The 16,323-nt window shown below is 40.5% G+C and overlaps 1 protein-coding gene across 8 annotated transcripts in view; it reads left to right on the forward strand.

Moving 5' to 3' along the window:
• WNK2 (WNK lysine deficient protein kinase 2) overlaps positions 1-10,289 on the forward strand; it is a 184,573-nt gene extending 174,284 nt beyond the window's left edge. For all 8 annotated transcript variants that reach the window (XM_083156291.1, XM_083156290.1, XM_083156295.1 and 5 more), the window contains 2 exons: positions 949-1,211; positions 7,335-10,289. In XM_083156291.1, coding sequence (XP_083012417.1) covers positions 949-1,211; positions 7,335-7,643 — 572 coding nt within the window. In that variant the 3' untranslated portion in view covers positions 7,644-10,289. The remainder of the gene's footprint in view (positions 1-948; positions 1,212-7,334) is intronic.
• The last annotated feature ends 6,034 nt before the right edge of the window (positions 10,290-16,323 follow it).

The raw sequence follows: 16,323 nt of genomic DNA on the forward strand, positions 1-16,323 counted from the left end.
CAATGCTGCCACTTAAGTCTGAGTCTTCGGTTTTCTCAGTGTCCATTCCACTGAGCAAGTTCTTAATGCCCCTGTTGTCTGCAAACATTCAATTTGCCTGAGCCAGTACTTCAGAAATATGTTAGAACTCATGAATGTCACTCAGTGACTCATGATGTTATAGTTCCCTAGCAAATTAGTAGGCTTCATAAAATGGCTGCCTTCAGGGTACGGATGACAGGTCCACTTCCTGGCAGCTTGCCTGATGCTCCTATTAGACACAATGTATAGTTGGGTAGGTACTTGTGTAGTTTCACGGCGCCAGCATGGCACCGTGCGTCTGAGTCCCCTTGAGGGTCTCGCTTCGCTCACCCACGCTGCGGGCTCGGTGGCTCGGTAGCTTGCTACGCTATCTAAAATCTACTCCATGCCAACATGGATAGTGGGGGTATGAACTATCCATGTTGGCATGGAGTTAAGTTAGTTTATTTTAGATAGTTTGCCGAGCGTACAAACCGGAAGTAGCACGGCGCCATGAAACTACACAAGTACCGTTGGGTAATGTGTTGATGGGTTTATGTTGAGCAGTATGAAAGTCCTGTAACCTATATCAAAAATCAGGTGTTGGAAAAAGGCAGAGGGACATATGCACTAAGCTTCAAAAGTGATAAAATGGAGAGTGATAAAAAAGCAACCAATCAGCTCCTGCCTGACATTTTTCAAACACAGCCTGTGACATGGCAAGTAGGAGCTGATTGGCTGGCTTTTTATCACTCTCCATTTTATCACTTTTGAAGCTTGGTGTATATGGCCCAGAATCTTATTGCAATAGGCTGCAGCACTTACTAAATGCAGAATATATATATTTGCAGCTATATCGGAATGAGAATACAGATAACTGAATGGAAACTCCATGATTTACAGGCAAAAAAAAATTGTAATGACTGAGACTTGTTTGTACTTATGTAGGATCTTCAACAAGTAGCCTTGCAGTAGGCCCTGAACCATCTCCTATGCCTCCGCTGACCGCGCCACAAATCCAAGCCCAGTCTAATAATAGCAACAACAAAAAGGGGACGTTTACGGACGACCTCCACAAGCTCGTGGATGAGTGGGCGTGTAAGACTGTGGGAGTGGTACAGTTCAAGCCATCTCTGAATCAGCTGAAGCAGTACCAGCAGCAGCTGGACCTAGAGCACAAGCCAGCAGCCACCACAGGAGACCTGAGTGCAGTAAGTAACTTTGCTATTTGCGCCACATGTATAACATATTATCAGAAGAAACATTGTTTTTGAATTTTTATTGGCTGCATTTGATAATAGCACATCTGTCATTAAGAGGATTTTTAACAAAGGCACATCTTGGAAATGAGAGTACCATTGTTTGTTTTTTAACAAAACATTTTTGATACTGTCCCTTTTTTAAATCTGCTTCTCATAGTCTATTATCCCACAGTTAAAATAGCTGCTCTCTGCAGATGTATGCTGCCACCACAGCTGCAGAACGTTGTACATAAATGCCTACTGGCTATGTCTCAATTCCACCGCTTGCTTGCAAAGACACAACACCCAATAGACATTGGACATCAGAGGAACCGTATGACTGCTGAACGTATCTGTCAGAACAGAAGCATCGGTGCTTGCATTTGCCATCCACCTCTGAATTAGGACTATTAGGACATACAGTAGAGACCGGAGTCAGATGCGAACCAGCCTGAAGTGCAGGTTTACAAGTATTTACAGCGCCGCTTTTTCCACATTTTGTTATGTTACAGTTTTTTTCCTAAAATTGAATAAATTCATTGTATTCATCAAAATTGTACACACAATAACCCATAATGTCAATATGTCAAGTTTTTGGGCGATTTTTGCAAATGTATTAAAAATAAAAAATGAAGAAATAACATGTACATAAGTATTCACATCCTTTGCTGTTTCCAATGATCATCCTTGAAATGTTCCAACAGCTTAATTGGAGTCCAACTGTGGTAAATCCAGTTGATTGGACATGATTTAGAAAGGCACACACCTGTCTATATAAGGTCCCACAAACCCACAAAGGAATTGTTTGTAGTCCTTCGAGACAGGATTATCTTGAAGCATACATTTGGGGAAGGGTACGGAAAAATATCTGCTGCTTTGATGGCCCCAATGAGCACAGTGGCCTCCAGGATCTGTAAATGGCAGTTTGGAACCACCAGGTCTTTTCCTAGAGCTGGCCGGCCATCAAAACTGAGCGATTGGGTTAAAAGGGCCCTAGTCAGGGAGATGACCAAGAACCCAATCGAGAACCTTCTAAAAAGACAAGCATCTCTGCAGCAATACACCAATCAGTCCTGTATGGTAGAGTGGCCAGATGGAAGCTACTCCATAGTAAAGAACACATGGCAGCCCACCTAGAGTTTGTGGAAATACACCTGAAGGACTCTCAGACCATGAGTGAGAAACCAACCTATTTTGTCTGATAAGTCGAAGACTGAACTCTTTGGCGTGAATGCCAGATTTCCTGTTTAGAGGAAATCAGGCACAGCTCTTTACCAGTCCAATACCATCCCTTCAGTGAAGCATGGTGGTGGCAGCAAACTGTGGGTATGTTTTTCAGAGGCAGAAACTAGAAGTCTTGTGAGGATAGAGGGAAAGATGAATGCAGCAATGTACATGACATCCTGGATAAAAACCTGCTCCAGAGCTCTCCTAACCTGGCTGGGGTGACCGTTCATCTTTCAGCAGGACAACATCCCTAAGCACACAGCTAAGATGTCATATTAGTGGCTTCAGGACAACTCTGTGAATGTCCGTGAGTGGCCCAGCCAGAGCCCAAATTTGAATATGATAAAGATCTAAAAATGGCTGTGCACTGACTCTTTCCATCCAAGCTTGCTGCAAAGAGGAATGGTGAAACTCCCCAAAGATAGGTGAGCCAAGCTTTTGGCATTATATTCAAAAAGGCTGAAATTGCTGACAAAGGTGCATCAACAAAGTATTGAGTGAATACTTTTTGTATATTTCTTCGTTTTTTTAATTTGAATAAATTTGCAAAAATCTCCCCAAAACTTTTCACATTGTCATTATGGGGTATATATACTTTCCAATTGCGGTGTGTGTGTGTGTGTGTGTGTGTGTGTGTGTGTATGTATGTATTTATGTATATAATCTCTTATATATTTAGCTACATGTGTCAATCATTCTGGGAGTGTGTGTATAACGCTGGATGTATTTATGTATATAATCTCTTATATATTTAGCTACATGTGTCAATCATTCTGGGAGTGTGTGTATAACGCTGGGCGGGGTCACACATGAAACTCCATCTCCTGCCCAGCATTATACACGCAGCACACAGATAATACACAGATGTGGCTAAAACATATAGGAGCCTGCCCAGCTGCACACTAACCAGCGCCACACCTATATTGTCATCAACCACCACAACCGCCAGCCACATATTACAAACCAGCGGCATCACCCTGTCCGGGACCTGCAGGTACCATTTTTAAAATAATACACTATTCCACCAACGCCTACACTATGTGTGTGTGTGTGTGTGTGTGTGTGTGTATATGTGTATATGTATGTGTGTGTATATATATATATATATATATGTATATGTGTGTGTGTGTGTATGTATGTGTATATATATATGTGTGTGTGTGTGTGTGTGTATATGTGTGTGTATATATATATATATATATATATATATATATACAACGTAGCCAGAACCACCCCACTAAAATATCCAATACAACACACCCCTTCCTGGTACCACCACCGCCCCCACCCCAAACTAATAACACACGCTCTCTATGCACCACTATACCACCAACGCCTGCACTCTACACCTAGCCAAAGTATCCTACACCACCCCCCCCCCCCCCCCAAAAAAAAAAAAAAATAAACACAAACACATTCATCCAGAAATAACAAACATAATTCACATTCAAATATATTTATAACTTTAATGGGGCGTAACCCCTTACGACGGTGTGAAAAGCTCCCGTAGGGCAGAATGAACCACCTAGTGTATTATATAAAATGCACCGGTTAGCATTACTGCCTCACAGCGCTGAGTTCATGGGTTCGATTCCCACCATGGCCCTACTTGTGCAGAGTTTGTATATTCTCCCTGTGCTTGCGTGGGTTTACTCTGGGTACTCTAATTAATTTCCTCCCACAATCCAAAAATATACTGGTAGACTAATTGGCTTTCAACCAAATGAACCCTATAATGTCAGTGTGTGAGTGTATATGTGGTAGGGAATATAGATTGTAAGCTCCACTGGGGCAGGGACTGATGTGAATGTTCAAATATTCTCTTTAAAGTGCTGCGGAATATGTGTGCGCTATATAAATAACTGATAATAAATAATTGACGTTGTTTCAAATCGAATCAGTTTCCAGTAACATTAGCAATAAGAATGAATGTGTCAGATTTTCACACAACTTGATTGATTGGCTGCATAAATATAAAGTGCTGCTATTGGTTAGATCAGTTATTAATATCCAGCTTCGAGAACAGTTCAGAATCGATGATTATCAGTGTCTAACGCTTACAGCTGACTTTCAGAATGTGTATGCCGCTCAGTACTTTACACAAACATCCAAGTTACACACAGAGACACATTCAGTACTTTCCAGTAGGCATTCTATTCCCTTCCTTTCTGGTATGAGCTCTCATTCAGGCTGTTTTGTACATTGAAAGTGGTATACAATCGAAATATCTGTCTTTCTATTTAGCCAATGAAATAATTGCTTTAAGAGGCTGTTAAACTGTAATTGGCTGTGTGAGCGATATAGTGCCAAGGTGTACAACCCTATATATTGCTAGACAAAAAATAAATAGAAAGTCCCCAAGGCGCAATGAAGAAGTCCGTGCTGCCTCAAAGTAGACGGAGGGTCACTGGAAACACCTCCTTTGGAAAACACTGTGCTTTTGGAAAACAACAATGATGGCGCTTGACCAATTGAAGAGTGGTGGTAATTCAATTTTGATATGATGTGTATGAAATAAAATATAAGAAAAAATCGGTGTCGGGTGATTATCAGATTATAACACATCAGTGATGTAGACAGAGGTGATGACTATATTCGTATTGAACTCACAAGGTTAGTTGTGAGACCCTGTGTATAAAGGTTTCTTTTAGATGGGTCACCTTCTGTGTAGAGTGGGAGTGGGAAATATGCTGCGTACCGTACTCACTAATTAGTGGATCTTTATACTCTCGTAGCGGTTTCTTTTTCCCCTCGGACCATTAATTTAGGCTCCATACATGTTTAACCATAGACGTGTCAAAGTGATGGAAGAAAGAAAAAACAATATATATAATCTGAACCCTTATTGGGTACACATTTACACTGAGGTATTGTAGGGATCTTTATGCGTACAAACTCACACAAGAATAAGTAGTTACGTGCTCGTAAAGGTATCTTTAAAGGGCATCACCATTTGTGTAAGAGTCTTCAGTTAGCAATAATGCGTACCGTACTTACAGCCACATAACATTCAGGAAGCACATCAAGGTATCTTTTTTCTGGTGCCAGATCATCAGACCAGCGGACCAATTCTTGGTCTCGTATAACAGTGTATTAAAAATAAATAGGAACCTTCTTGGGTCACATATATCAATTTATTCACATACACTGTTAAAAAATATTTTAAAAAAGCTTAAATACCTGGGTAAGTGGCTGGGAGTGGAAATGCCACAACCCAGGTGAAAGCAGGATCAGTCACTCCTATCGCCAACGCGTTTCATCAGGTCTTGACAAAGACAACAGGCAGCTGTTGAAACACGGGGTCTCACAACTAACCTTGTGAGTTCGGTACGAATCTAGTCATCACTGATGTGTTATAATCTGATAATCACCTGACATTGATTTTTTTTCTATATTTTTATTTCATACACATACATACACAAAATTGAATTACCACCACTCTTCAATTGGAGTCAAGCGCCATCATTGTTGTTTTCCAAAAACCCTATATACTGCATTTATTAAGTGAATAGAATAGCTGACTGACAAAAATGAACCCTTGAAGAGCAGAATGTTGGTACACAATTATTTTATGTCAAGTGGGATCAGACTTACCAGAGGCATGTGATGTGATCCAAGGGACTTCATACCTGTGTATGTGTAAAATCAAACAATATTAAGAGATCGCAAAAGGACTATTTTAAATATTCACCGAACTGTTGTTGTGCTCGTAATAAATACCCGTTAAAATTCCAAATATAACAAAACTTATTTTGCAGAGTTGTATATACATCCATTTTAAAGAACAGGATCTTCTTTAAATTTGATATGGTATAAATTTACTGACCTACTGTATACCTTGGTTTGTTTTAGAACTGTGATACATTACAGTCAAGTTTGGGAACCCTGGTGCGTGCCCTGCTCCTGATTGTTTAACTTATACACTGGGGCAGATGAATTAAGCCTGGAGAAGACATAAACTGGAGATAAAGTGAAGTGGCCAGTAAACTCCCAACTGTCATTTTTAAACACAGCTGATTGGCTGGTGCTTTATCTCCTTTCACTTTATCTCCAATTAACTCCTCTCCAGGCTTAATACATCTGCCCCATTGACACATGGGTAGTAACTGACTATCTGTCTTCACTTCCTTGATTCCACCCCTGTACTGTTGTCCTTTGTTTGTATTGGATGCTTATTGTATACCTACCCATCTGATACTTTTTTTTTGTGGTCCACCTCCCTCCCTTCTCTTCCACTACCCTCTATACTTATTAACTGTTTCTTATATAGCGCAGTAAGTTCTTTTCAATTGGAAACAGATATAAAAACAAACTGTGTAGTTATAGACAATCAAAGCGGTAGGAAAGAGCTACCCACTCTCCCTGCTCTCTCGTTAGTAATCTAATCCCAACCATTATCCACCTGTCCTTTTGTTGTTTTCCTTATACTTTTCTAATTTATTTATAAAAAAATATGTTCTATATTGGGCTTCTGTAGCCCTTTCGTTTTATAAGCTTGGTCCTCTGTTTGTTGACCAATCTAAAATAAAGAACTTCTAATTGAAACTTTTTTTTTTTTTAATATATAAATATAATTCCAATATTTTCCTTTGTCTAACATAATATTTTTATGTCTTTTTCCTTTTTTCTGTTGTTTTGCAAATACGTGTCTGTATATAATTATAGCATACAGTAATTGCTAGCATGTTCGTATTTGAACAGTAATTATGTAGTGTAATCTTCTGGTCTATTGCATATTCCTTTCCTTTTTTTCCCTTATATAACTACATTGCTTATTACCTACAAAAGTGTGGTGATTACATTTCTGTACCTGCATCTTTTCCAAGTGTGACTGTACCAACGTCAGATGTTTACTTTTCTCCCTAGACGAATCATGGATCCGATACAACAATGAGCTACAGTGCCCCTCTGTCTTGTTCGGCCCCCGTGGGACTGATGTCATCCTCTATCCCAGCAGCCCTTTCTGGAGCAGCGCAGTCTGGTATATTACCACCTTACATGATGCCCCTTTGTCAATCTGCAGCATCCATGTATGGCGCACAGTGGGCCGGAGCAACCGGACCTGCAATGGCAGGAAATCAGCTGATTGCTCACTCTACAAGCATGCAGCTGTTCCCCATGTCCGTGCAGCTTCCATCTATGAAGCAGTCTGGTTCCAATATGAGGATAACGTAGCTTTGATTACTTTTCTCTGTTTGAAAGTCCATATTTTTAGAGTTTAAAAGCCGGTCCACGCCTCATTGATTTTATTTGACATCCCAGCAGTGCTGGGTAAGAGTTGTATGATTAGTAGCAGTTCTCTTCAGCACTGTAAGATGGAAAAGGAGTATGGTTTTGCTGCAAGAATCCAGGCCGAGCCGCCCACATCTGCACGCAGCCGTACTCTGCATTCTAAAATCTCTGTGAAAGTCTTGCGCTTAGTTGGTTGTCATCCCTACTGCTTGTATTGCATTCCCGTTTTATTATTTTGCACATTCGAAAAATGTAGAGTTACTTGAACCTAAAAAAAAATAATGGAGGTTTAGTGCCTTGAAACATTCATTTCCGGTTTTCCTGGGAAAATCTGTGTGACAAAGAAAAAACATTTGTACATTTTTAGCCATACCGTTCTTATGATTTATTTTTTATTTTAGTCTTCTCACTTTATATACAATGCCTACCGTTAGATTGTTTTTTTTTTATTTATTGTTTTTGTTCAAATGTAAAAGAAGGTTATTTATACAGAAGACCACATCTCCCAAGTCTAGAAAATAATTTTTTTTTTTTTTTTTTATGCATTTAAGAAGCTTGGATACAATCTGGCTTTTTATTTTAATATACAAAAATTTCCTGACATGTATAAAATAAAACTTGTTTCCAGACACAGATTAAGCTGCATAGTTGTTAAGATGCAACTAATACCTTTTGGCTATTTTATTTATATTTTGTTGCTTATTTTATATTCTTGAAATGTATTATTTTGGTTATTTTGGAAGTCGATTTGAGGGATATGGCAAATCAATTTTAGAAGTTTTATGTGGTGGATTTACCACTTTAGATCAGTATTGAGCAAAGCCCCGCTTTCTATTCATCAACTTCTGAGTGGTTCTGCTATTGCAGTAATTGGGTCATATTTTTTTTTTTTGTCTTTAGGTTTTCTGCATATTTGGTGAATTTTGACCAGTTGAGACTTGTTTTCACATCGGATTTCCCTTTTATGTAACTTTTTGTTTATCGTAGTAGTAGGTGGGTCAAAGAACAAAAATTTGGGTTTTCTTCAGGTTTCTAAATGTAACTTTTTTCTCAACTAGTGGCCCATAGTAAGCATCGTTTTATTCTAGATTAATGTATTAGCTGGCAACCCTTGGAGATATAAAATATGTACTTAATTGTAACCAATTACACACAGCTGAAACATCGGGTTTTTTGGGCTGAACCCAAGGTATAGAGAGAATGCATCCTAATAAGCTAATGGAAATGATTGGCTTTTACTGTGTGTATGTGTGTGTAGGGGGCCAGTACAACTTAACAGCACATTTGTAGAGGGGCTGCCGATAATGACCGATACTGTTGTGTCTTCTAAATTGAATGTCTAGTCGAGGCTTGCACAAATATTACCACAAATGAATTGCTAACCATCTGTAGAAGGAAACCTATAGACTATGTGTGATGTACATTGTACCATGATTAATTTGCACTTTATTCATTTTTACACAGGCACATCTCGGTATTAGCGCACACACAAGCAGAAGCTTTTAAATCCCCTTAGTTGTATTTATGGGGATGTCACGGTTCTCTCCTTTCTTGTTTACTGGCCAAATAGAGATTGTTGCCGGGAAGGGAGATGAATATAATTATTATGTTGCCATTGCAAATCACTTTCACACTCCCCTTTCACCATACTTCCCTGTCCGTAGCTAGTTTCAGACTTGTCTCTCTGCGGATGCCCTGTGTCCACAATGAAGAATCGAATCAATTAGAGAAAAATCTCTGGGATATTTTTGTTTTTATATAGTCTAAATGTCTTTTATGGTTTGTCGCTTTTGAGGATTGTATTTCGGGTTCATAATGTGTCTGGCAGCAGCAATACTTCAGTGGACAGATCCTCTGCAGTTGCTGTACTGAATTACAAAATAAGAGCAGCTCACGTATGATAGCTTCAACGTGCCACATGCTAGGGGCAGTTGGGAGGTTGTATCCCTTATTGGGTTATCAATAAATGGATATTACCTGTCTGGATTGCATTGATCAAGCTATTTCTGTACCACACACCAGGTGACACCTACAGTATGTACAGTTCCCGTCTATTTGACCTTGGTGGACTTCATATGCTTGCTAAATCTTGACAACCTCAGTGGCCAGAATCTCACATCCCGGGACAGGTAGTCGTCCGGGATAACACTTCTCTTTTACGACATTTGGAATCCTTGCTAGAGGTATCAATGCCTCATTCTGCCAAGCTGTGAAATGTATATGATGGAGTCTTCAACCATTGTAAATGTCTCCATTTTATTGGTAATCCCTGACTGTAACTCATCAATTCTGTTGGAATTGAATTTTATATTGACCATTCTGCAGGGCGAGCACATTAAGATGGGAAGAGATTTCTGTTCTCTTCCACATCTTGACTTTGTTTTTAGATTCATGTCTGTGCTTGATGAGCAAACATGGGAAGTACATACTGCACTCTCTCTCCCTTTGCTTGCACTGAATCTTACCTTCCAAGTCGCTCTTGCCTGATTGTATAAACTGCCCTCCCCTCCTGTATGCTGACACAGTCAGTGGCACCAATGCATAAATATTGTATAATACAGAATAAACATTTTGTGCTTGAAAACCTTCTGAACGCGTCCTTGTGTTTTCTACTGTTCTCCTCCTTTCTGATTGCGACTTCTCTTGTGTCTTGGAAGCGCTTACCCTAGTCTCCGAGCAAATTCCAAGAGTCTTCTGTCTACATTATTTGTCTAGCAATGGAGGTTATATCAAAAAGAAATACAGGAAATCTTTTGTGAATTAAGAGATGATCTTTTCTGTTTGTTTTTTTTTTGTTTATAATTTTTTTTTAAATAATATTTTATTTATTTACATTTAATTTAAAAAAAAGTTTGTAAAAATATTTTTAATAAAAATTGTCTCTATTTTGGCAGCGAACATCAGGACACAGAATGAGTGAACATACACAGTAGGATCATTCTCTAGAAAGTGAAGTACAAAAAAATAAAATTTCACTAGCTAACAATTTTGTTTTATATTTATTACATCTTACATTCCAAGTATATTTAAACTGAAAATGCATTTTACAAGTATGTACGCTTTCTTTTTCTCCCCAATTACTTTTTATTTTTTCAATGCAAAAAACATAAAACATTACGAAGCAGTATTTATCCTGACTTTACCAAAGTTCGTGTCTGGGTACTGTTGGCTTTACATACACACACCAGTATACATTATATAAATTATACATTCACAAATCAATATTTATAGCCGTGGCGGCAGAAAAAAACAACAAAACCAAAAAAGAAAAAAACTTAGAGGAAGACTAATCGGACATACAGCAGTTTCAACAGTTAGGCATGGCTTGCAAATACGATGGCTCAGTCTTACATTTTATCTCCTATGTGATCTTTATAAAACTCTTAATCTTAACTAATGCATTATATCTCTGTGTTATCATACTACTTATTCTCTGTTATTCCAAACTCTATTCGTGATACTCAAAACTTATTTGCTATACAAATATTTCTGTGTTATCGTACTACTTTATTCTCTATTTTTTCCAATCTATATTCCCAATATTCATTACTGTGTCTGCTGTGCATACATTCCTGTGTTTTCTAACTACTTTATTCATTACTTATTCAAAACATAATTGTCGTCCTCTATAATGTTCTATATCTATTCTGTGCATTTTTCTTCTATCTTTTAATCATTCTATCATTACCGTGCCTATCTACATACTTATTTCTGTCCTTTAAGAGTCATCGTATTTCCAATATATTGACGCTGTCCACCGATGCCATATTTATGTATATTTGTTCAGGGTATTTCTACTTATGTATACATATTTTTCCTGTCTAACTCTGTAGTTTACAAGGGCTTTCCAGGCATTAATGTCTGGACCTTTGCTTGACATCCATGTCCTTTTTTTTTTTTTAAATTAAGTAATTTTTATTGATTTTTGCAATACCAAACAAAGAACCTTGCAGACAGCAGTGTACTAATAGATCAAAAGGTGCATACAGGAGATATGTACTAATAGATCAAAAGGTGCATACAGGAGATATGTAACAGCCAAAACATTGTATATGGATAAGCATAAAATAGCAACCATATTCATTCACAATATGTAGGATATATACAAAATGAAGACCATCCTCTCAGGATATTGGTGAACATATATTAAATCGAGTACCTGGAGGCACCATCCAGTAGCAGAGAAATAATCGGATGGTATAAGTACATGGATATGACGTATAACAATTCACTGAGCACCATTGAACTGCATCGTGAAATAATCATCTGACAGTAACACCACCATCTAACTTAAATAGACCACCCACAATAATAAAGGAAAAACCTCCCAAAGGACTCAAAGCAACCCTCCGCATAACCCCCCACCCTGTACTACCCGCCCCCAACTTAGGTGTACCTGGATCCCTACAACATACTACCCCTAAACCCATTCTAAACCCCCTCCCTTCCCTACTACCTAATTTAACCCCCACCCTGCACGGTCTGCAGCACAGCTACCCAGACAGGAGTGCTCCCTGCTCTCTCCGCTCTATAAACGGGTGCCTGGACGGCTCCCCGGGTGTGGTATGATACACCGACAGTCGGTATTCCGACAGTCATTACTCCGACGTCGGAATCCTGACTGCTCCCTCGTGGGGGTCCACGACCCCCATAGAGGGAGAATAAAATAGGTGGCGGGCGCAGCTTGCCACTGTGCCCGCAGCGTGGCGAGCGCCGCAAGCCCATAAGGGGCTTCATTGAGCTCCCCCCGCTGTGCAGTCGGGATTCCGATGTTGGAGAAATGACTGTCAGAATCCCGACTGTCGGTGTATCATACCACACCGCTATAAACAAGGAGCAGCCGGCACCTGTCCCTCCCGCCCGCCGCAATGTCAGGTAAACGGTAGTATCCCAGCAGTATAGGAGAGAAATCATCGGTGACCGGGACTCGGCTCTAATGTAGGCCGCGATCACTGTTACCCTCAATCCAGCAGTCACACGAGTTCAGGAGTCCACCATAGGGGAAGCAGAACAGTAGGTATAGTATCCAACACCCGCTGTAAGGTTTAGGGGTCCTCGGCGGCAGTAAAGCAGGATGTTATACAGGATTTGTGGAGGGAGCACTCTCCATAAACATCCAGGCCACGCCCACGGCTATGATGACCTTTGCCAAAGAACATAGATTTTTTTTAAATTCAATAGTTTTTATTGATTTTTGCAAAGTACAAATAATTCCCCATAACCACAGGGGCAGGCACTACAGCGTACAGATGGCATATAACAATTGAGCGAGAGGATATATCGTAAAGCAACAATAGGATTATTCAATACATATTTGTAGCAGGCTGTATAGAGCACTAACTGCATATAATAAAATCAGAAATACCCAATCAGGTATATATGTAACATAGTGAAACAGGAGTGCATATGCTGTAAAGAAAAATAAAACTTTACATGTCGAAGCAGATAGAAATGCCAAAAAAATACCATTGATAGTATAGCCTCAACAACCCGTAGCGCCCCCCCCAAAAATAAAAAAAGATAAACCCTTAGTACCCTTAACCCCCATCCCAAAACAAACCACCACCCTAACGACCAAAACAACCCTCCCCTATAACCCCCCACCCTGTACTACCCAACCCCAACTGGAGGTGTACCTGGAGCCCATAACCTAACTATACCCCCCCAACTAACTCTACTACTAACTACCATCTAGTGCTACTCCCCCCCCCCCCCCCCCCCCCCTTTATGAACAGGATAATTTATCGGATAAGTACGCAGGGCAAAGAAGAGGTATCTTAAGCTAGGATAATAGGAAAGCCAGCAAACACACAGAGACATGTATATTTACATACAATATCCAAGGAAATAGCATACACGTGATTCCTGCGACAAAAACAGGATATATATAAAGCAGTTTTCTGAAATTTCTGAAAAGCAGAATGTCTGGCTGTAGCTTCTCCCAGAAAACAGCAGATGATGTGTATTAAATATTATACTGTCCCCGCAGGCTCCAGTAAGCTTATAACACTCGTATCTGCTGAGCCCAACTCAGGATCAAATCTGTATAGTTACCACAGTCCAGGGGACCAGCAGGCGGGGCAGCGCCACCGGCTCCGTGCAGCCGAGCGGCCTGTCTCAGTGAGAACAGCTACCACTCTCTCCGCTGCTCCCCGGAGCCCTTCCAGACGCCCCCCCCCTCCAGTCAAATCACCCGGGCAGCGGCAATCACGCAGCTGGATTACAGAGACCGCAGGTCTGGGCTGGGGACTCCTGTTCAGCCAAAGCAACCAGGGGGACCAAAATGGCGCGCGCTGCTGTAGAGGATGCACGAGGCTCAGCAGGCCAGTCAGCCAACACTCTCCGAGTATATCAGGATAGTCACGGGCAGCTCAGGAGATACAGAAGCAGCTTGAAAGGCAGCTGGATTGCATATAAATCTTCCGCAGGCCCGGGGACAGGATTTTTAGTCAGGATAGTTACGGAGCTCACAGTCCCCACCGCCAAAGAACATAGATTAATGACATAGGAGTATGTACACTTTCACATTTCACAGAATTATTCATAACATTCTGTGAAGTCCCATGCATCACAGACTTTTAAAAATGTTTTTGTTTTAAACTGGTGGTGTTTTAATAATTGCTTAGTAGCGATGTCTTGCTCTATGACGTAAGAACCACTAAAATTTTGCTACCACAGACATATGTGGAGGAATATTGTCAGTGGCATTTTGAATTTGTCACCTGATTGGTTCGCGGCTGGCTCCACATTTGATATGTTACAGACACAATCTCTCCTCAGCTGCTTGCTCCAACTCCTTCCCTGTGCTGCTTCTTCTGTGGATCTAGCATAATGCAGTCATTCCTAGGGGAGGGGGGGCACTTGATGTTCTGTGGCCTTCTCCTGAGACCGACAACCGGTGCCCATAATGATCAGCTATGGCGTCTGCAGGGGAGTCCTGAGCCCCGCAATTTCTGAACTGACAAAGATTTTTATTTTAAATTTTGAGTTGCCTGTTGAAATGAAATTATTAAAAGTGTGGATATCACTAAAAAGAGCATAGTTTCCCAAAAACCATCAATAAAAGTCCAAGTTTTAAGGATATTCATGTCTAAACACAGGTATATTTTTAGTACCTCAGACAATTTGATTTAAGCATCTGGACATCTTGTAAAAATCTGGACTGCAACGGTGGAGTTTGGGAAGCTATATAGAAGTCTGAATGGAACATTCTCAATGTTTTCAACTATTCCCACAGCAAATACTAAAATGGCGGAGTTAGGGAAGCGCTGTTCTAGAGTATGAATATACACTGTGCAGCACGACTGTCACATTCATTGTTATGAAAATAACATTTATAAAGAGTTTGTGAAACTGTGGCAACACATGGTGTAAATCAGAGTTTCCCAACAGGTCATTTTTTTTGTGTGTGTGTGTGTGTGGGGGGGGGATTCTTTAATCCTGTTCATGTGAATTAATCAATTTTGGATCAGTAATTTTCCCACTTGTTTCCATAAATGGCAACCCTGAAACGATGATCTGTTGCGGTTACTTGAGAACTGGTGTTAAGAACCACTAGCATAAATCAGCGAATGCATTGACGGTACTCCTGATTCAGAGCTCTATGCAAATGTCGCAGCGGCCAGGGTGGCATCTGAGATCTGTCACGTGTATGGAAACACAACCATTGGCTTCAAATCAGTTTAAAATCTACCTTCGGAGACGTTGGGAGTAAAACGCTGAAGCCATTTTAACTATTTATGGCACAGGTTCTCAAACTCGGTCCACACAGTGCATGTTTTACAGGTCTCCTCACAGAATCAAGTGAAATAATTAGCTCCACCTGTAGATCTTTTAAAATGTGTCTGAGTAATGAGTGCACCTGTGCACCTGCAGGGTGACCTGAAAAACATGAACTGTGTGGGGTCCTGAGAACCGGGTTTGAGAACCGCTAGTTTATGGGATATTAGACGCAAGCTTTGATGCATCCCTGATAGGCAGTTGCAACAAGCCAGCATTTGAGTTCTCACACACAAGGTCCCTGACTGTCCCTGATAGTCACTTTGGCAATAAATTCTCACAGCGACCCCCATAGCCAGATCGCAGCAGATGTGTAATACAACATGGTTATTATAAGCATATATATGTGAGTAATCGCAACAACAGAGGCCTGTGTGCAAGAAGTGCAGTGCAGAAAGTAGTACATAGTTCATCTTTTGTCTTCCTGCCCTGCACTTTGCACACAGGCTGTCATCCTGAAGAAAGGAGTACCAACGTCGACCTGGACACCGTATAAGTGTAGCGCAGCCCCTTGCCATGCTTCGGGCACGGTCCCACCTGTGCTATTTTATTCTCCCTCCACACCCTAGTGGATGGTAGGGTATGAAATAATACCCCCTTTTTTTTTTCTTAAACAAAAAAAATATTTTAAAAACCATGTTGACATTTTTTATGTCGAACCTAAAGTCCCTGTCAAGCTTTTATAGGTGTCGACATATGGCCAGTTGACCTGTGTCAACCCCATGTATGTCAGCCAAATATAGGTTGATCCAATGACCATATCCCTTACAGCAGGAGCGGGGAACCTCCGGCACTTGGGCCGTAAGCGGAAGTTTGTGTGGTCTGTCCACCCACCCGATGGTCT

The sequence above is a fragment of the Crinia signifera genome, chromosome 8 (assembly GCF_055691185.1).
Source record: "Crinia signifera chromosome 8, ASM5569118v1, whole genome shotgun sequence".
Classification (NCBI taxonomy): Eukaryota; Metazoa; Chordata; class Amphibia; order Anura; family Myobatrachidae; genus Crinia; species Crinia signifera.